Raw genomic sequence first — 21,825 nt, forward strand, 5'->3', positions numbered from 1 at the left:
GTGACAGCAGCACCCTACAAGCAGGAAGTCTTTAAGAAGTGGAATACAGAAGTTTTCCAGCAGTTCTTTATTTATAACGTAGGCTTAAGCAATCATTACAACGTAGAAGGGAGACACACTTACAGCAATTATTTATACCAGTTTAGAACAAAAAACTGCACAGGGAGAGGTCAACTCTCAGTACAAACTAGCAACTAAACCACAATAATTTACCATTAGAAACAGTTTATTTTTCAGCCGTGACACTGCTTTTACAATATGCAAAAACACAAACAATAGAACTATCCAAAGTGTTTTGTCACATTCTTTCTACATTGAATTTGGCAACATTTCATATTAAATTTTACCGATGATGCTACCGTTTAAGAACTAAACAAGTGAAAAGCTGTACTCGGGTACAGTTACATCCATTTATTCATCTCCAAGGTTTAAATAACACTTTTGAACTATTGAGATTTATCTCCTAGCAGTTCTTGTTGATGCAAAAAACCATCTCGAAGCCTCATTTGCACAACGCATCAGCTACTGGATCAGGGCTGGTGGGCTACACCACAGGCACTACCGTTGATTCTATTCTGTAGTAAGGAGCTTGTTTTTCAAAGAGAGGAAGGTTTCGTACTCTAAGAATCATGCCTTTTTTTTTTCTTTTTTCTTTTCTTTTTCGCTTCTAAGCCGTAACAGAACAAAAACCAACCGAAACAAACAAACAAAAAGGTCAGCAACCACAGCAGTGTAAAATGTTATATAGCACACAGTGACTACACGGTTACTAGAAGTTCACATCCAATGCGGTTATGTATTAAAGCATAAGAGGTTGTGGAAGCAAGCCTAGAGCCAAGAGAAATCTGCAGGGCACTGGGTGGGAGCTGCCTGGCGGAGGTGGCAACTGCAGCCCCGCGCTCTGCCTATTTCTGCCAGCCATCACAACAGGAATTGCAGCAAGAGCTCACTGTTACTTTAAGGAAAAAACCCAACTCTGAGTAATTCTATCAACAGCGATCCAAAAAACATGACTTAAAAGTACAAAAAAAGGGAATACAGTGGTCAGACTCCCGGAATTATCAAATAAAAAACAAGCGTATCTACCTCCCCCCCACCCCCCCATTCCGTATTTAAGAAAAGCCAATCGACTGCCGTTTAGAAGAAGGTAAGAAAAACAAGCCCCTGAATTGGAAAGGACCACTCGCAGTTCAGTAGGCCACAAGCTGCTTACGCCTGTCAAATCCTTACGTGTTTTCTCAAAATAGTTGGGCTTCCCCAGGCGCCCAGCCTGCTGGGCACGGTCACAAAAAGGCATTTGGATAAGATCTGAGAACTCCCTGCTCGCTGGTTATAAACCTTTTCACCTTTGTACCTGCCTTCAGCCTGTCGTCCCTGTTGGCGTTTGGTGAGAGGATGGGCGCAACAGAAGGTGAGGGCGAAGGAACGGAGCCTACACAGTGAGGGCTGCATGCATGTGGCTGAGAGTTGGTGCTGTGCAGTCAGAAAGAAATGTGGGGAAAAGAAAAACAACAGCCTTGAAAACACCCCACGGAAACAGAACACTGCAATCCAATATGGCTTATTCTGATGCATTTACCATGAAGCTACCAGTAATTACTCCTACTAGGCTACTTTTGTGCAACAGCATCTGCTATTTCGATGGCATCTCCCTCCCACCCCCCACCCAAAATATTCGACCAACTGCAGGTTTCTTCCTCGCATTAAATATTGCTTTTGTCGTCAAGTTTTATTCCCGCTCTCCAGACTTCCTTCTTTTAGCGCTTGAATGAGGATCTGCTCCTCACCACTCCACTTAAGCTTTGCAGTAAGTCCCACTGTTTGCTTTTTGAGCCTCACTGTTACAAGGCGCTCTACAAAAGCTTGCAAAAAAGCTCAATTCTCATTAAATCCCTTTGCTTGAAGTTCACTACTCAACACGTCTGTTTGTTTGTTCTCCTACGATTTAAAACTTTACAAAGAGTTATAAAAAAGGTCAATGGGATTTGGCACCTTCAGAAAAAATTAAAAGTGTAACTTAGGTCAAAAAAATGTGGAAACAAATCATTGATATTTACAAATTAAAACGCCAGTGAAGATGATGTCTTACTGCGCTCTTTCACCATGGTTTCTCTTGTAGAGTACCGTCAGGCCATCTGTTATGAGGACCTTAATAATTCATTCATTACAGATCGGAACGGATCAGACAAACTAGTTTTCCACCCGGTTCCCTCTTGGCGGCTGGGTACTCTGGCAGCTCTTCGCTCCTAGGAAATACGAGGTGCCGAGCGATCGTTGGTGGTCGTCTTCTTCAGCTTGACGCCGCGCCGGATGGCGTTCAGCATGTCTTCTCCTTGTGGGATGTCCCCGGGGCTCAGGTCTCCGGGCTCGAGCTCTGGCTGACCCACAGGCACCAGGCTGCTCGCACCATCCCGCTCGCTTTCCTCCCCCTCGCTCTCTGGAACCGCCGGCCTCTGCTCGTCGGCAGTGCCCGGTTTCTGGCCCGCTGGCGGGGGGTTGACAGATGCTTGTCCGCTCCATGAGGAGGAGGGCATGCTGGGGACGCTCTGCCCGCCGTCTCCTGCTGCTGGCGACTCGGGACTTTGCTCAGGACACTCCTCAGTCCCAGCGAGGGCGCCTGGCAGCCCCCCCGGGATATCGGGGACGGTTGGTGTTTTGACGGGGATCACCGGCGTCTTGATGGGGATCGGACCTGCCCCTATGGTGCCACGTCTGACGGAAGGTTTGGTGGAGGGGGTCCGCCTGATGGTGGCGACGCCGGGGGTGACGATGACCGGTCCGAGCGTGGTTGGCAGACCTGCAGTGGAAGCGGGACGCTTGGTCTGAAACATTCTGCGATAGGACTGACTAATGTCGCTGTTTCTTGGGATGGTGGAAGATTTGTCAAACTCTTGTTGTTCTGCCTCCTGGTCACCACTCACAGAGAAATAATCATAATCTGAAACTGACGCCAAATGACACAGTTAGAAACAAACTGGAGAAGACTGCTGAGTCACGTCACTAACTCTGAAATATGTGTGTGTGCACGTAACCAAAAGAGCCTTAATTGGTCAGTACCAATTAAGGCAGGTCCCTCCTCTATGAGGAAGAAGTCTGAAACATGGTGACCAAGATTCTCACACTGCGTGGCTGAGGCCAGGCACCCTAAACCTGCAGCCTGCCCACATCCCTCATGACAGAGAACAAGAGCCGTACACATTCAGTACCTTTTCTTAGAGGATCTCATAAAGTAAGAAGGACTCGGTGTTTGTTGCCAATGTTAAGATTCCAAAGCCGGCATTCTACAAGCCATATGCTACCACTTGTAGGTACGAATGCTTAACATAGTCAGAGACTAAGCGGTGTGCTTTAGAATAGGCAGTGGGTGGCTCAGGGGATGGTGTACCAACTATTTCAGCAGCAAATATGATTATTTTGCAAACAGAGTAAATCCCAGCTGTCAGCTCTGCAAACTCAGCCTAAGCTTTAATAATCGCATTGGGTTCCTTCCTTTCCACGTAAATGCTGAGCCAAGCGAGGCCCTCTGCAAGCCCTGTGGCACCCTGCGATTGCACAGATCTCAGCTGAGCAAACAACACAGCTTGCTGAACTGTAAACACAAAACTCAGTCCCTCTCAGCTTGCTGCTGGGTCTAAAATGGCACAAAACCCAACACGTTACTGCACCTTCCCAAGTCTGCCCAAATGAAGGTCTCCAACAAATTTCTTTTCTCCAGCTACAGCCATTTCTGTTTGCGTAGGAAATGAAGTAAAAGGTCACAAAACAGAAGTGAGAACAGGATCAGAGCACCGACAGAACAAGAAAGCAAAGCTCACGAGTACAGCTTTGCTAAGACAATAGTTTGAAAAGGATGCTGCTACCACAGAAGTGCACAGCGCAATACCAGCGTCATTCCACTTAGCTCATTAAACATAAATCCAGCACTTCCTTTCAAACTCTATCTTGGTAGCACCCCTGAACTAAAGCTCATTCTAGGAATGTACAAGAAAATAAATGTGTTCAGCACACTATGCAGAAATTCAGAATTCTATTTAGTTAAAAAATCCAGGCTGCATTGCAGGCTGGAAGAAACGTCATAGTCGTGACCTTCACCCCTTCCCTGACTGCAAAGCCAGTGGCAGCTTCTGGAATACTGGAATACAGCTTCTCATTGCTGGGGAGTGAGCATATGAGGGCCAGGCTGGAAGGCTTTGAAAGAGAATAGCTCTTGGATGGCAAATCAGTTCAGGGCTGTGTACCTTGAGATGGGATCGTGTCCTCTGAACAGCACGGAGTTGTGGTCTGGGTGCTGTAACCACTGGAGCACTGCAAGGAATCCCGACTGCTCCTCTGCGTGTCGAGCTGCAGACCTCTTGTCAGAGCAAGCGCCAGCTCCTCGCAGGGCTCCATTTCCTCACCCTGCTGGTTACACACAGAAAAGAGATTCATTACATACAGGTTTGGTCAGTGTTCACCAGCTTTTATCTGTTCTTTCACTCAAGCAGAGCTTGTCACCATCACAACCCAAGAGGACTGTGCCCAACCTTTCACCTGGGCTTAAGAACAGGCACCTCTTTGGCTGTCATTGCCCTACAAATGCCAACAGCCCAACGGTATATTTTTTCATGTCCAATGCAACTTCCACTAACTGCATCACCACCACATCAGTCCCACCTGCTGGCTAAGTATGTGCCAAGATAAGGCACGTCAACAAAGTATGGGCAGGAGCTGGCACATCCATTTCCTTCGCACCAAAAAGCACATTCAAAATCAGAGCTTCACCCTTGTGGCAGCAGACACCGTCATGCTCCGAGGTCTCTGGGCCTCCTCGGGTGGGACAGGTGGGCCACTCTGAGCTCCGCCATTGAGATCTGGCTCGCGCTTCTCCTTCCGGCGCTGCAATGTGTTCACCATGGGCTGATCGTATGGGCCTGGCTTGGCCCAGTCCTAGGGAAAGGTGCTCATTAGTGACAGCTTTCATGAGTTACTGAGCTATAAACACAAATATAACAGTGCAAGAGGGCAATTTTAAGGCTGCAGATGATGTATCAAACTGGATTCATCTTTCTAAATAAGGCCGTAAATTAACTGATTTTGATTATATTTGAAAATCTTCATTTACAAAACCCACCTCCATTATTAAAGTAAACCTAAATTTCCTACTCTACCTAAGCTTTTGTCAATGAAGATATTTAGTATGTTAACACTATAGTTTTCTCTAATTGAAATACCCCTGTGTGAAAGCCTGTACTCCCAGAAACCCAAGTGCAAAAGTCAGAGGCACGCAACACAAAATACACATAAAGGTCCAATCAGCAATGCTGGATGTACACAAGTTCTGATACGTTCCTACATGTCTGCCATTTGAAAAATTAGGCCTAAAGAGATGTTTGATACATCAGAGATTACTCTGAGCAATCTCAGTTTGCTTAATGGCTGAATTCTGGTTCACAGTAAGGAACTGTACTGAAGGAAGACTGATGGTTTTATTAACCTGTGCAAAACTGTGCTTTGCCTAGACAGCTGTGTCTGCTGTAAGCATTCTGCTGTAAAATGCACTGCCAAACTGCTTCTAGCACAGACACAACCAATGACACAGAAGCCCTGGGATCACTGCGGCCAACTTCTCGTGTTCATGTCTCAGTCTCCAACTGCTGGAGAGATAAGTGAGAGCTCTGCAACAAGGCATCTCAATTTACACATATAAGAAGGTCCCACAGCGCATATGTAGCATCACGTAAGCATCCACAGGCATCAAGGACCTGTGCAGCCATTACCAGCTTTATTCCAGCACTGTGAAACTTCAGGGTAACAGACAGGAGACCTGGTCCCACTGCTCCAGGGCACTGTTCCATAGGGAAGTGCCTGGCATGGATAAGTCCATGCTCTGGCAGAGCAGAGACATCTGGATGTGGAGGGAGATCCTCGCAGATCCAGATGCGGCAACTGAAAGAAGTTGCTGCGCTCTGACAGACTTTATAGTCTCACCTGAGACAACAGAACAAGCTGTGGGAGTTCTTTCAGTCTGTGGCAGCAAAGTTAAGGCAGTTGCTGTCACTGCTGGGCTTCACTTGGTGCCAAGCAGCTTCTTAACCCACTCCAGCTAGACCTACAAGAGCACGCTGCCTATGGCCTAGGGGGGGGCCAAGGCCAGCAGCTGCAGGGAGAACACTGTGTTGTTCCACAAGTGATTTCACCACACAAGCTGGGTACCAAGCTTGCACTTCTCTGCCCAACTGAGAGCTCTGAGGATACTCAACACACTCTCCGCTTGCTGAATGGAGCCCAAAGTGCTTCCAACAATGCCACATTCGTTCCAGCGCTAAACCACTTCTTATCTAGCTGTTATCAGCATTAATATGGTTTTTTGTTTGTTTGTTTTTTAATGTGTTTTAGAAAGCAAATTCTGACAAGGTCATTCAGAAACATTCAGTACTGGATTTTAGCTGATTATCACCATGCAGTGCCTGTTCAGAGCCATTTTCAACAGAGCAAATCAACAGTAATTACAGGGATTGAAAGGTAGCAACACCCGCTGTGCGCACACTCAGTATGAGGAGGTGAGGACTGCCACAACAAAAGGAACACAAACCTTCCAGCTAGGGATCTTAGATGATGGTAACATGCCTGGCCCAATGGTGTAATAATGAACGTAGTCTGGAAGGAGGGCTGAGGGAGCCCGAGTCCACGCGCGGGAGACAGGCGGGAAATGAGGGAAAGGACCTGCACCAACTGAAGCTACGGATGGGTCACTTGATAAACTACAGTGATAAAACCCATTAGACAACTGGAAACGAAACAAATAAACAAACAAAAACAGAGAAATTAATATAAACAGAATGAATATGAAAATACACTGTGACTCTGACGCTCTAGGGAGAAAACCGTATCTTAAAATAAATAACAAACAAAAAGAGATCTTAGCTTTGCCGCAAATAAACAACAGAAAATCGATACAATGCTTGGTTCAGAACTGAGATTGCTTGAAAATTGTTACTCGGTATAACAAATTTCAGACACCAATCTAGCAGTCATTGTCTCCAGGCTAAGCAGCATTGCCTTCTGTCCATGAAAGTGGCATACTGGAACGAGCTTTGGCAATTTAGTTGAATTTCTGCAGGCACAGAAACAAAACACTTGCAGTACCGAAGGTGTTTGCATTGGTGGTGTTTAATCCACATAGGCGGACAGAGAGGAAAAGCATACTGCCTTTGGAAATGACGTGAGCTGGCCGTGTGATGACATGGAAGGGGGAAAAAGAAAAAACCCAACAGCAAGGATTTACCAGATGAGAATGGACACTGCGCTCACTTCCTCCTCTGGTTCTGAAGGCATCCCCCACAATTTACTCCAACCACGTTCTGGCACAGTGTTTTGTACTGCTTTCAGTTTTGTTCAGAAATGCCCCAATTGCTTGGCACAGCAACATGCCATCTAATGGGAGAGAGTGGAGAAGCCACCAATGGTAAAACCTGGCCAAGGTGCTCTTTGTCAGGCAACCAGCTGGGTTTGGGCAGCGCTCCACAGTCTCTTCAAACAGTAAAGGTGGACACCGAGATTGTCTTAGAACGTTGCTCTGCAAAATGGCCAATTTGTGGCGTCCCCCATCAGCTCCTTTTAAGGTGTCACCGTGGTTCATTCAAAGAGATTCAATTTTAAGGGAGTGTGCAGTAGTTCCTATTCTCATCTTCCCAGAGAGGAATCCTGGCTGTGTCCCATGCACATTTTTTTTGTCCAAAAGTTGCTGGGTTTGGATAACAAGCTAACAGGTTTGTATGTCTTGGAGATGAAGTTTTTCACCTTATCTGTGGAGGCCCAAGCCCCCATGGTGGAGCCTGAGCTGACTGAGGTGGGGGAACTGCACTCGCTCACTGACTGGCAGGTTTCAGAGGCTTCAGAAGAGGCAGAGCTGGACGAATTCTGCAGCGTAAAACAGCACAACGCAGGGAAAGGATACACAAGCCATCAAAAAGAAAAACGAACAAACAAAAAAGAAAGACAAAAAGCACATAAACAAAGACACACAGAGGAGAAAGGGAAGGATGAGAGAAGCAGAGGGTTAGGGTTTAAATAAACAATTAGAAACTGCTCAAAACCATTGCTAATGTTCAGGAAATCTACAACAAAACAAGCCATTTGCTTAGTGCGAGAACTTGCCACGTTGCTTGAGAATGAGGGATCGGTCTCAACCCCTCATTACATCTCAGCATCTCAATTCTGTTAGCTGTTTCAGGGCAAGAAGCTGAATGGACCGGTGGTCCAACCATGCAATGTACCAAGACAACTGATTCATACAGAAAAGCAGATTGTCAGTACTTCGAAGACAAAGTTTAGATTGAAAACACGGAGCAGCAGATGTCACATTCACAAGTTCTCAGAGTTTCTGATCTGCAATAGCTCTTGTGAAAAGTTCATCTGAGTTCAAATATTATAGAACAGAGAAATAAGCAATACTTACCAAACTGGACGTGTCCAAAGTCTGCATGCATGTGCCTCTGTGGGGAGTATGCACACACCCAGAGCACTGACTCAAGCTTTGCTGCCCAGCAGTCAAAAGGAAGGTGCATGTACTCTGCTGAGTGCATAAATGGTAGCATGTGCTTGCCAGCTGCTTCCTCTTATCAGCGGAGATGGAAATTATCAAGGGCTCAGATGCAGAGGGAAAGAAAATGCAGGACACCAAATGTCCAACAAACAGCTCAAACATTCAACCTCTTGCAAGGAACTTCTCTGTCACGTTCCAGTGCATGACCCTACGTGCGTTCACTGCTTAACACCTCCACAAAAGCAGGTGACGCAGACAACCTTTACTTAAGTCAGACAGACCTTACTCCAAGGTGAACAAGCATGTGGAACACTTTACTAACTGCAATCAGCATCACCATCAGAAGGGATGTGCATGTAGGTCTAGCCAAAGGCCCTGAAATAGTCAAAAACAACAGAAAAGAGATCGGGACAGCCCTGAGCTCTGTTCACTGCCAGGAAATCCAACACTGGCACGAACAATTCATCCTTTTGCAGTCCAAGACCTGTGAAGAAAACCTGTCTAAGGATACCACCAACATTTTGTCATGCCAGAGAGAATGACCAAGAATCCAGAACGTGTTCTAGTACAGAATCTTGTGTAGCAGCATCTCAGTTTTCAACAAACAACATTCTGAATAGGGAGGGAAATCTCAACTGAAATTTAACTTCAGCAGTTCCCTAAGATGTGAGATGAGAGCTTGGGGTGCAATAACACAGTACCTGAATGAGAGGCAATGCAGAGGAATCACCAGTGCTGACACCCAGAAAGTTGGCTCTCTCCTCACTAGAACCCACAAATAAAGAATGTATGTACTGCTAACTGCCTACGTAAAAGGAGATGCCAATCTCCCAAGACGGAACAGCACTGCTCTAAGGACTTCAGTGAAGATGACCAGGGCTGCTGAAAAGCATCCTGAAATTATTAGTGAGTGGTGGATTTAAGTAAGGGATGTAAAACTCTGCAAAGACTGCTAAATAAAAAAGACAAAAAGAAAGCATGTAATGCAGAGGATTATCTTTTACAAATAATGCACACCCCACCTTCTGCTGGCATCAGATCAGACCTGCATGTACCATGGCAAGTGCATTTAGGTACCTGTGGGCTCAGCAAACAGGCTTGTATTCCGAGTGTGGTACGATGCCCTTTCAGCTCAAAACTTCACCTTAAAAAGTTGAGATGAATTTAAGATTGGAAGAATCAAGAGTGTTCATGGCTCATGAGGAGAAAAGTAGAAAGTATGCCATGGGGAACTGGATGACTGGTTTGACTCTTTGCGTAACATGCTACGTTCCTGATGGAACGCAGCTTCTTTTATAGGAGAAATATCTCTGAAAATAGGAACATTAACAAGCAGAGTTGCAGATGTCTCCGCCTTCAAACATAACTACGGTGCATTAGACAGAGATGAGCCTATTTATAATGTTCTTAAAATCAGTTTTTATAGTAAACCTCCAAGTTCTGCCTGCCCAAGTCCTGGGTTGCTCAGCAAAAGAAGCTGTTTGAGATCACTCACCATGAGAACACCCATACTACCAGTATACTACAGGGGTCAGGAAAAAATAAAGCTGGGAACATTATTCCAGAGAGCATGTTCTGAAACCTCATTCTTAAGACCCACAAGAACTGCTGGAAGACTGTTTTGGGTCTGAGTACCCCGCACATGACAGGATGAACAGCAAAGGATGTGAGCTTCACATGCTGTGTTGTTGGTTTCTCCATATGACCATTCATAAGGGAGAATTTGAAGTTTACACCCAATATGCTATTCTTATTTACAAGCCAGAAGTTTAAAGAAACTATATCAAATAGTGATGGAAATGGGTCATAAATATGGTTTGCTAGCAGTAGAGCTCCTTGGAGTCAGCGGATGGAAGAAGAATAAAAATACAAGTCCTGAAGATGCAAAGATTTGCTCAATTTAAGTGATGTGTGGCAGACAAGACTGGAAACGGAGAACTTTTGAAATGAAGTGACTTCAAGGTGGAAGAAAGACAGAAGGAAGTCTCTCACAACACTCGGTGTGGTCATTTAACAGGCAAAGTGAGACACAGGGTGAGCCAATATATCATGGGGTAAAAACCCTGATAGTTGAAGGAAAGGCAAGACGTGGTGGTAAGGAAGCTGCATCTCTTCATCTTGAGAAATTCCCAACATAGAACAGGAAGCCTCACATCTTGCTAAAAAAGGATTTGGTCAGCGAGAAATTGTTGGGGATGGAAAAATATTGAGCACCTGAGGGAAAAGCATAAAGAAAAAGAGTGGGTACAGGCAAAATGCTGCCTGGATCAGACTGCAGAAACGGTCCTGATTAGCTGAGAGGACCTGACTGTGGGAAGCACAGACCACCCTTCATTCCTTAGCAGAAAGTACATGAGCGGCTGAGAACAGAAACTGCTTGGGCCAAAGGTCTCCAAACTTTGAGTGCTTGCTGTAGGTGCACACACACACTGGCAACACGGGGCTGAGCAAGTTCTGCATCACATCCCCTGCAGTGAGCAACGTGACTCTGGGTTGCTTTTTTCCAGTTGGTTTTAGTTTATCCCTTTTAAGAATGATTGCTTCATTTGAACCGTTTTTAAAATTAGTTCTTTCATTTTAGCTCCTTTAACCCCAGGAGGTTATTTTTTTTCCCACAGCTGTGATAATGGTGGTTCTGCTCAGCTCTCAAATCACCTCTTCTGAGAAAAACCCTGATGTTAACAGTATCAGCAGAAAGTCAGAACCGCTCTGTGCAGCAACAAGCAGTCCCTCAGATGTACGTTATGGTTGTACAGCACGGTACCTGGTCTCCCACACACTCTTCCAAGTTCTTGGATTATTTGCATCCTTTGCTATGCTCTCCATCCAAACACAGCACTGCTTTCTTAACCCTTCCCTTCCTCCTGTACTAGACAAGAATTTCCCAGGAGACCAAACTCTAAAGAAGCGCCTGTCCCTTTGTCCCTCTGCAGTCAGTAAAAGACACATCAGCTACATTTCTAAAAGCACAGGGACTGAAGGTCCCCTCCTCAGCCCATTTCATTTCCAGAAGTGAGGCACTACTCACTTCTAGCTAGGGACAAACCCTTGGGAAACTTAATTTTGTGAAACGATGTTTGGGAGGAACAAGTATCTGGTGAAACTGATAGATGCATTTATTTCTATAACTTTTTTTAATGGTTCAATTTAGGAACATATGGTAATTTACGTGGACAACTGAATAGTTGCAGCAATATATTCTCCCTATTCCACCTTCAAGCTATTTCAAGCAATGAAATTTCCTCTAAAGTAGAATCTTAGCTTCCATGCAGAAGCAAGTTCACCTCTGGTTTCCCTCTACCATATTGTTAAGGGAAAATGGTTTCCAGAATATTCCAGCAAGAAAGATTTAGTTCTCTGTTGTCTGACTACATGAACTGTTTGTTACTTTACTCCCTTCTACTTTAATCCGCTTCTTTCCCTTCCCTCACTTTCACTTCTGTCAAGTCATTACCAGCCCCTAACATCCAGCTCCAGAACCACTTTCCACGTGATGAAAATCACCATGTGTGCTCGCTCCAAGCCCAGCCTTCTACTGCCATCCCCTTAACACAGACTTCAGGGTTAAGTCTGTGTTAGATGAGGTGGCATGACTGTGCCACCTCATCCCAGATCCTCAGCTTTGAGTGCTGCACAGGGCACAAGTGGTCAAATGGCACCAACCATGATGGACTTCCATTCATAGTCTGCTTCCATCAGAAGACCTTCCAAGGTCTTTATGTGATCTGAGTACATGCAAAAGGCAGCGCTGACCAAGGCTGACCTCATATCTGGCGTTTAGAGAAACCATTCACCTTCAGAAAGGGATCTGCACTGCTTTTCACCCAGCTGCACTTGTCTGATAAAGCATTTAGGAAGAGCCCCTTCTAAATGCACAGCTATCTGTTAGAGGCTAACACTTTTACTCCCAGTGATGTCAAGAATAATGCTGTAGAGAATATTGGGAAATACCGCATATTCAATAAAAGAGAATAATCACTCTTTCTCTTTCTTTCTTTCTACTCAGACTGTGATAACTGTGAAGAATACTCAGCAACTGCAGGTCTGTTCATTTTGACAGCCATCCCTCCCCTGGCACAGCCTGCATCTTGTTCAAATCCCTGTTTACTTCTTTCAGATTTCATCCTTTATCTGTTGTTTTGAATGGACTCGGATTAATTTTCAGTGTAGGTGAGAGTATAAAAGCTTCATGTAGCTCACATAGTCCCATTCCCATAACGTGGGATTTTATGCGGCCCCTTTCTACTGTCTTTTGAAGTCCATTATTAAAAGAAAACGGGCCTTGTTGCCCTAAAACTACTGCTGTTAGCAGATGCCACAGCACACAGCTAGCAAGCATCAGCAAAGTGTCCACCTGCACAAGATACATGGCTTTTAATTTCCTTTGTTGATCCCAGAGTTTGCTTTTCTGCTTCCTCAGTGTTGCTACCAGAAACAGTGACATCAGTGCTTCAGAAACAGTCTGCAGCCGCTACCACTGCTCCTCCCACCCACCGCCCAGCCTCCAAGCACAGCCCCAAAAGGAAGATCTGTCAGTTGGTTAGAGACACACAACACAACATAACGCTGTAAACTGAACAGCTTCTCAGTAAGCTCACAATCACAATTATCTGTCAGCACAACACACACATTTTACTTAGTGCTGAACATACAAAGCGAGACACTTAAGCAGAGATGAAGCGGCCAGGCAATGATCTGTTACCTTTTCCTCTGCGTAAAGGTATACAGAACTAGAGACACACAGAGCACATACCTATTTGTTATACCAACACACTACACTTGTCAAGTCAATGCCACACTGCTGCAGCCTTCTACAGCTCATGAATAGCTCAAGTGATGCTTGGATCAGTTTGCAACTTTATGGATAGTTTCTAAAATGAAGTGAAAGCGTATGAACTTAGCTGGTGTAGATCAGCGTGACTCCATCGACTTTCAGGATGTTCTGCCAGCTGATACCGGCCTAAGTTCTCTCCCTTGTTTTAACAGGGGAACTTGCAAAGAGAGGTGTTGGGTTTTTTCCATGCTAAGGGCGATTGCAAAGTTACATCCTCATCAGCAAACACAGCACCATCATGTAGATTACCACCCTTTTATGCAGGTGCAGTGGATACTATGAAAATCAAAGATGATGCTAGCATGTATAACCAATGTATGTATCTTAAAAGTCAACTTCCTTACCTTGTTACTATTCCAGTTTACTTTATTATTGCTCATTTACTTTTTTGCATTTCACTTAGGTTAGCCATAGCCAATCTAAACAAAACATTCATTTTATTAGTGTGCACAAAGTTCTTCAGGTTGTCATCTATAAAAACAATGCTGATGTGCCCGGACTGGGGACAGTTGCAGATGTATTCATTTGAAAACAAAGCATTTTTATTAAATGAAAGAGTATATTGAAAGAAAAATGCTGAGCTTCCCTCAAGGATATGCCCCAGGCCTAAATGAACCGGTGCTGTTGTTGATGATACCCTAAAAATTTCACTGGGAGAGCTACCTACTAAATGTAAGCCTATCCACAGAAAAGGATGTCATCAAAAATGACAAAACTAAAGCCTCCTATGGCGCTGCTAACAATATTTTGACACCAAGTCTCCCAGGCCCTTTGTAGGGGCCCATTTGGTGGGAATAAAAACAGTATTCCTGTTGCTAAAGCCACCAGTATCAATGCAATGGCTGTCAGAAGGCTGTGCTGGCACTAATATTTGTCCATTAAAAAATGAACAGCCATCAGATATGAACAAGTTGCAATCAGCGTAGAATATTAATTGGTAACCTCAGTGGGTAAAGTGAGCATTTACTCCTGCAGAGTGGGGTATCTTAGTCCTTCCCCTCTGTACCCATCTGAAAGTTAGGCATCTAGGCTCCCTTCAGGGCCAGAGCAAAAACCGCATCCCCTGAGAGTGACTCATCCCTTTCTTCACTGCCAGCTGCAACAGCAGTGTGTATCGCTCCAAACAGAGGCCCAACTTTTAGATGGATGAAGTGCAGTCAGACCGACCCGCGGGGATTAATCTGACTTCAAGGTACCCCAAAGTTATATCACATCCTTTTGTGAAAGGTGAGCCAAGTGAAGGAGTCCAGCTCACACTCAGGTTTTTTTTTGTTCTCATGCTTGCACGTACCTGGTTAGGTGCTTCTGGTGGCATAGGGGATGGCGATTTGGACTGGAAAGCATCCTGGGACATGAATCCAGAATCATGGGAGGACACACTGGACAGCCTCATGGGTGCCTGCTGAGGCAGATTGGAGCTGCGATAGCGATAGTGTGAACTAGGTGAGTGCGAGTGCGAGCCACTGGACCGGGAATCACTACTGTTAACGCTGTTCAGACTGCTGTGAGAGACAAAAGGAACAGAGAAAGGAAAGGGGAGAGGAAAAGACACAAGGGTGGGGTGGGGAGAGACCCGTATACAGTACAATTAACATTCCACATGTCTCTAGCAACAGGCAGCATAAACCGGAAAAGAAAAAATGTTGACAAAATAAATTTAAATATATATATATATATGCACATATATATCAGTAAGGAACCATAAGCAGCTGCAGTATCCCTTGTGACCAGAGAGAAAATGGCATTTTACCTGGGATTTTACTTAATAAAACGTTCTGTAACCACTAGCAGTTCGAGTTAGGTTATGCATGAAGGGTGTGTTACACGCACCCTGGCCTTTACACTTATGAGCAAAGAAGCTTGCTGACAGCTCTCTTGTACTGCACCAGGGACCACGTTTTCAGAGAAATCTCTAGCAGAGTGTCCAAAGGCATCACGGCTCAGCTACAAGTCTGCATCCTGACATGCAGTTTTTGGGTCAGCCAGTGGCCAGCATATGAGATTTCTGACAGCACAACCACAACCCCATATTCTGAGTGTCTGGGACAAGTTTCTCTCACATGAATGCTTTCTATCAGGAATAAAAGCATGTGGTGGTTTATTCAGTGAAGTCCTGTCTCCAGGTATGCAGCTTTAAAAAAGATCATCAGAGAATTAATAATCCAAATTAATATCCATTAAAAGAAAGACACACAAAAAACCCCATTTCAACCAATAAGATTGATTTTAAATCTTGAGTACTCGTGAGCAACAGCAAAACATGGGAACAGCTAAAGTTTCCTGCTGGGGTGGCTAAGCAGGACTAGCAGGATGCATCACTTTGAAGGTATATTCCTATCTTCACTGACATGCGTCCACTGCCCAGCTGAGGAGATGGCTCTAAACTATACATGGGCCAGCACTGCACCACCTGGTCATAAATTCCACGTACACAGAAGGTGGACAAGTCAGCCAGTAGCAAAGGAAGAGGAGCTCTGCTATTTTTTATTCACACACAGTAGTACCTGTGTAGTTCTACCACACAACATTAGGTTGATTAGGAACAGATGATGGATTTTCAGCCATTTTCTTTTATAGCGTCAGGATATTGCATCTATAAGCCTGTGCTCATTGCTCGAAATATGCATGTTTTCATATATATATAAAAGTATTGAAGGATTTTTTATATATATCTGCATGCAGAGACAAGTAGATACATAAAAGAAGTCATGTTCACTTGCTCTGACATGTTATAGGTAACTTTGCTCATACACAGGGAACCTGTAGTACATTATTCATAAAGCAAACTAAAAGGTAATCATTTGAGAGCGGCTACAAAGGTGTTAGAGCAGAATACACAGTAGGATGTCTTCCTTTTCAATAAAAGGAAAGAGTAAATGTAGACACCAGGTACAGGGGCAGCATGCTAATAAACTGTTTCACGAGAGAAAACAGTTTTACAGAGAAAGCATAGACAGAACCCAGTGTTTCAACATTTCAGGACAGCATTAGACAGCATTAAACAGTAAAGAAAAAAACACAACTTGTATCAAAGAAGCATTCCCCTCTACCAGACTGACAGCGTAACTGCCAAGAATGTTTTTCCTTTTTAAACAGTTAGCTTACTGATTAGTAACAGCTACTCAGAATAATCTAAGAAGTCACCATATGAAAAACAGGAAAGGAAATTACAAACGAACAATCTCAGAGCTTAAATTAGTACAGACTGCTCTTTGATCTGAAATGGCTTCAAGAGAACTGGATCAAAAGCATCGTCAAGTTGTCTTGAGCTTGAAAGTTGTTCAGTGATGCCCATCCTTTTTAATACTCCCAGTCACATACTTACATGGATAAAGACCATGAGGGATTTATTTCATTAAGAGTTGTTATTTAAGTATCAACACAAATCCATACCACAGTCTGAACTTGCCTCTCTTTGCCCCCAAACAGGTTAGAATGAAATATTACCAGTCTACTTACCTGCAAACACTAGATTTTCTGGACATGGTGGTACTGGGAGAGGATGGAGGAGTCTGGTATGACCAGCTGTAATCAGAACCTTTCAAATCTAAAATTACCTGATGAAAGATAATCAACAGCATCAAGGACACGGAAATCTTTTTTCCTCTATTAGCAGAAACCACTTGCTGTTCACACAACATTCATTCTCATTGCAAGATTTCAGTACCAACTGACCCATTTTTCTGCTAGAATTACACTGTGCGTGTTCAGTTCTCACAGAGGACAGTCAACTCTGGGTTTCCAGAAACTACGGTTCCTTAACACTAGAACTGCTATCACAAAAGGAAAGTTCAGATGTGAACAGAAAAAAATCTTCAAAAAGTGAACTGGAGTTTCGTTTTATCCGTATTGTAGGCTGCAGGTTTTCTTTTTCTCTTATAAAAAAATGAAGATCCAATACCCACCAGCAACAGAGCCTTCATCCTTTATACTTTTAGGTCAATGATAAGGCTTTTAAGGCATGACAAGAAAACTGAGTTCAGCGGGGCTGAATTAAAAGATCCTTAACGACACACATTTTCTATGCATTTTAATGACGGCACGTAATAATGTTCAAACGTTAGGCTCCATCAAGATATCTGATCTCAGCAATCTTGTAATCACACACAGACTGGGACGTTCAAGCGTAGGGTGAGGAGGTATCACCCATTCAAGTACCCTCAGCAGAAAATGGGCATTTCATGCATTTTGATATATTTTTGCTAACTACCACTTCACACTGCTCTCCCCAAATAATTCAGGAGCACTTGGCTGGTACTTCAAATCCAAGTTTTTAAAAGTTGCTTAATATTAAAAACTACATTGCTGCAGAGAAGAATCTACACAATGTAACGTTAAGCCACTAAATGCTGGCAGTGCTGGCAGTCAGTGTTTCTCACAACACACAAAGCATTTAAAAGTTGAAAATAAGAACGTCTTCCACACTCACCTGTTCGCTTGAAGATGGCAACTTGTGTGGATCCATGGTGAGACTTTTCAAGTCATCTGATATCGTCTGTAAATGGGTTATTTCTCCCAGCATTGATATTTCTTCTTCCTGAAAAGACAAAAGAACAAGTCTAATCACAGCCTTGGTTTTAGAAGTCTGACCCATGACACAATGCATTTTGTTTTTCCTGATGACTGTAGCAATGCCCACTGGAGCTGCTTTTTCCTCATCAATTAAATAATCACTGCTTATGAAAGAGAGATGGAAACATTCATCTAGAGTTTTATGATTTAGACTGGATATAAAGTTTGGACAATAACAGTAGTGAGGCACAAGGTGTACAGAGAGGTGGAGGACACCCCAACCTTGGAGACATTCAAGGCCAGGCTGGCTGGGACCCTGAGCAACCTGCTCTAGCTGTAGGTGTTCTTGTTTGCTGCAGGGGATTCAGACTAGATGGTACTTACTGATCCCTTACAACTCTAATGATTCTATGACTCTTTTAAGACTGCTCTATGTTGGTAGGCCCAGAAATCCTCTCATCAGTGAGATGATATCTCAGCCTTCTTTCTGTGACAGTTCCAGAGAGTGTCATTCTTGTGGCATCTGGATTAATTTTAACTCTTCTTTGAATACTCACTAGTGGACCTTCAACTTCTAACTTATAAATAGGAGCTAAACTCATACTTCTGCTAGCTTTTGGAATCTTTGCGATTAAGGCACTATACAGGTGTGAAATATTAGCATCATTCTTGCAGAAAGCCACGAACGATTCATTGCTGGGCTTCAGACAACCTGAGATTAGGAAAATACACTGAAGCCCTTTCAATGAACTGAAAAAAACTGTCACGTTGGAGGAAAAGAGCTGCCAGAAAACTGCATGGAAGCAAGCTGCAATCTGTCAGGTAACATCACTATAAGCACAGGGGAAGTCTTAAAACATTTATCAGAGCTAGTACTGCAGTAGGAATAAGGAAGGTTTATATTAAAATGTGTTGATGAGAAAAAAAGCAGTGGAAAAAAACTGTTCATTGTCAGTGTCTCAAATTCATATGCAGAGGGAACTTGAGCTCTGCTAAGTATCTGTACCCACTATTTCCCCATTAGTCTTCTTAAAGGCATCCAGTATCTGTGGCTGCTGGATTACATTATGTGCTTACAAGTAAGTGCCCATCTCGCACCATTTGCCAGCCAGAGATGCAGACTGAACTTTATCTTTCTAGAGGTTCTTAGACACATCCCGTTTGTGCACTGTACCAACTTTAAATGGAGAGCTCTTACTATCACAGGCCGCAGCATCGAGATGAAAGTACAGAATCGACCACGCTCCTCAATCAGAGCTTTTCTGACAGCTTGCTTCTCAGTTTCTTCAAGCAGCAGGTACTTATCATTGACATCTTGCAGAGCACTGTCCAACTGGGGCTGAATGTCACCCCGTCCTGTATGAGGAAACAATCAAGAACATGTTTTGTCATAACTGCGGATCTATAAAGAAGAATGACTTATTTTCAGTCAGCGCTGCTGCCAGATCATGCTTTTGCAATTCAAGTCTCAACCAGCGTTTTCCCTTAAATCAAATTAGTGAGGTTTCTTCCTCAATTAAGTATTTCATTGCATCACTTTCCCTTTTGCATAGACTAGAAACCCATCTCAATTCAAAAAGTTTCAATAAGCCAAATATATCATTTCATGTAAGGACTTTCTCAAGGTGTTAGCTGAAGAAACCCTTCATATCATCCTTGCTGAAAACCAATATCTTACTAATTGGGACCAACCTCAAGTATATTTCCCTTCCTTCCTACTGTTATGCTTCGCAAGGTCCTATTGATAATCTGTGGAGCCACTAAATGAGTGAATGCATCTTCTAGATGAAATGTTAGAAACATGTCACTGGATTCAAGTGCTTTACGCAAGCAACTGACAGAACATCTTTCATAATGCTAAATCCAGACCTGAAAAACTATCAACATCTCAAACTCATTCCACCAGTTGAGAAGAGCTGCTGCTCAGCCATTGGATCGCTGCGCCAACACAGCCGTAGTCACAAGATCTTTTCATGCAGTTACACCTCCAAATATTTTAAAGAACCTCAGCTGTGCAGACCTGTCTCAGTCCTCCTAGAACTAACAACACGTGCAAATGAACTGTGCCAGACACATCTCCATTCCACTGTTACTAAATACCAGGAAAACAACATTTTCCTGGTGAACTTTCAAAAACGGTGAGTTGCACCTACCCAAAATCAACTCTTATGGACAGTAACTGTTGTGCATGGGTGATTCAGAACTATGAGCATGAGAAGAAGTCTCTTGATGTTTATAGAACATAATGTAGATGACTCACAGTCAGGGTTACAAAGGAAAGTCTTTGTCTTATCATCATATGTATTTATCCACTGCTCCAGAGAGAGGTGGAGTTGTCAGCTCCTCAGCACTGTCACGCAGACAGAGCAGTAAGAAAGACAGCAGGAACAGAGGCAAAGAGAGTTGTGCTGCATTACAGGCATTACAGACTGGACACATGCAAATTTCCCGTGTTCCAGGCTAGACATAGCCCAGACAGCCATGAGCAGAGCTCCTGAGACACATCTTCAAAGAACTGTGCACAGAGCGATGCCAGCACAGCCACCACCACAGCCACCTGGTACCAAAGTACCAGCATGAACACCCACTGCCCGGTCCTCTAGATCTCCCTGACTGGTGCAGTGGGGTCATAAAATCAGTTTGGAGGTAAACAACTTTAGGATACTCTAACATTATGGTTACCAGCTTCCCATCTCAGAATTAGCATATGGCAGAAACAGTTTAGAGAAGAACTGAGGAGGTTCTGGTGGGCCTTCTCACTTGTCATCCATAGGAAGCAAATGGGGCCCTTCTGACTGAAGACTATTTTGCACATTTTGGGCCCTTTTGTGCTATCAGATGCAATGACTGTACTTCTCTGGAGCTGTTCTTTCAAATTCTTCATGAAACTCAGAACCTTACTTTCAGAGCTGCACTGGTGAGAACACACATTCAGAAAGTAACCAGATTCCACTGACAAAATGGGTTCAATTAAAGTAAATTTGGGTAATTTACTTGGACCCCACAGAGCGCCATGTCTTGGCACAGTGCAACAGAGCACCCAAAACACAGGGCAAAAATAAACCTCATTTACACCTTTGCAACCTACTGAATTCAGCACTGTTATCAGAATAATGATCAAGCTGTACGCTACTACAGTGTGTGTCTATGTACCTATATGTTTATATGTATATAAAATAGCTTTCCAGCATCATCCACAGCCCTGTGAAGTTTCTTGTTTATTCCTGCACACAAGTCAGGAAGTTGATGGACACTCCTCTGAGCTACTTTTCTGGAGGGCTCTCGACACCTGCATAGTCAGTGTGAACACTGAGGCTGTGGGGTATAATTCAGAGCAGGAAACAAGCTGAGGTGAATCACTGGGATGAGGCTCTGAAGTCAGATGTTTACATGGCATGAATACATCTCTTTCTTGATGTATCCATGCAATTCATTTCTTAGGTACAGAAAAGCTTTATTAATGTCCTTTGAAAGCTCCATAATGCAGTCATCAATTTACCAAGCCTTTAGAAATCAGGCATAACTCTTCCCACTCTGCATCTCCAGCTGCCTCCCACAGCACTCAGGCAGCTCAGGAATTTGAGGGATGACATCTCTGCCCAGTGTAATCCATTTTCTTGCTAAGCAGCCTAGATCAGAGCCCCTCAACAGCACAGCTACACCTAGACACCAAGGATGTAAGGGCCAGCAGCGCTCTGCCCCTCTCCCACCTCAGGTCTCCTTAAGTCTGACTCCACCACTTATCTAAGAAGGGAACATGGAGCACTGGAAGAAAATGTGTTTTTTCCCCTTTGAATTACGAGCAGAAGGTCATTTGACTACAGTGTCTGTGACAACCAGGGGCGCTATTTCTGCTCGTGGCTATGAGGCACACTGTTATAAACGACATCAGTAATCAATTATTCTCTCTAGCCCACGCTCAATGGGCTTTAGGTTACCCATCTGGAAACATTCC

At 43.9% G+C, this 21,825-nt stretch overlaps 1 protein-coding gene across 18 annotated transcripts in view; it reads right to left on the reverse strand.

Moving 5' to 3' along the window:
* Positions 1-46: 46 nt before the first annotated feature.
* MTSS1 (MTSS I-BAR domain containing 1) overlaps positions 47-21,825 on the reverse strand; it is a 112,432-nt gene continuing 90,653 nt past the window's right edge. For 2 of the 18 annotated variants that reach the window (XM_015856245.2, XM_015856242.2), the window contains 9 exons: positions 19,069-19,226; positions 17,788-17,895; positions 16,818-16,915; positions 14,650-14,860; positions 7,780-7,899; positions 6,572-6,766; positions 4,762-4,926; positions 4,239-4,401; positions 47-2,944 (listed from right to left, as the gene is read on the reverse strand). In XM_015856245.2, coding sequence (XP_015711731.1) covers positions 2,247-2,944; positions 4,239-4,401; positions 4,762-4,926; positions 6,572-6,766; positions 7,780-7,899; positions 14,650-14,860; positions 16,818-16,915; positions 17,788-17,895; positions 19,069-19,226 — 1,916 coding nt within the window. In that variant the 3' untranslated portion in view covers positions 47-2,246. The remainder of the gene's footprint in view (positions 2,945-4,238; positions 4,402-4,761; positions 4,927-6,571; positions 6,767-7,779; positions 7,900-14,649; positions 14,861-16,817; positions 16,916-17,787; positions 17,896-19,068; positions 19,227-21,825) is intronic. The other 16 variants (XM_015856246.2, XM_015856247.2, XM_015856253.2 and 13 more) reach the window with 12 other exon arrangements.

The sequence above is a fragment of the Coturnix japonica genome, chromosome 2, assembly GCF_001577835.2.
Source record: "Coturnix japonica isolate 7356 chromosome 2, Coturnix japonica 2.1, whole genome shotgun sequence".
Lineage (NCBI taxonomy): Eukaryota > Metazoa > Chordata > Aves > Galliformes > Phasianidae > Coturnix > Coturnix japonica.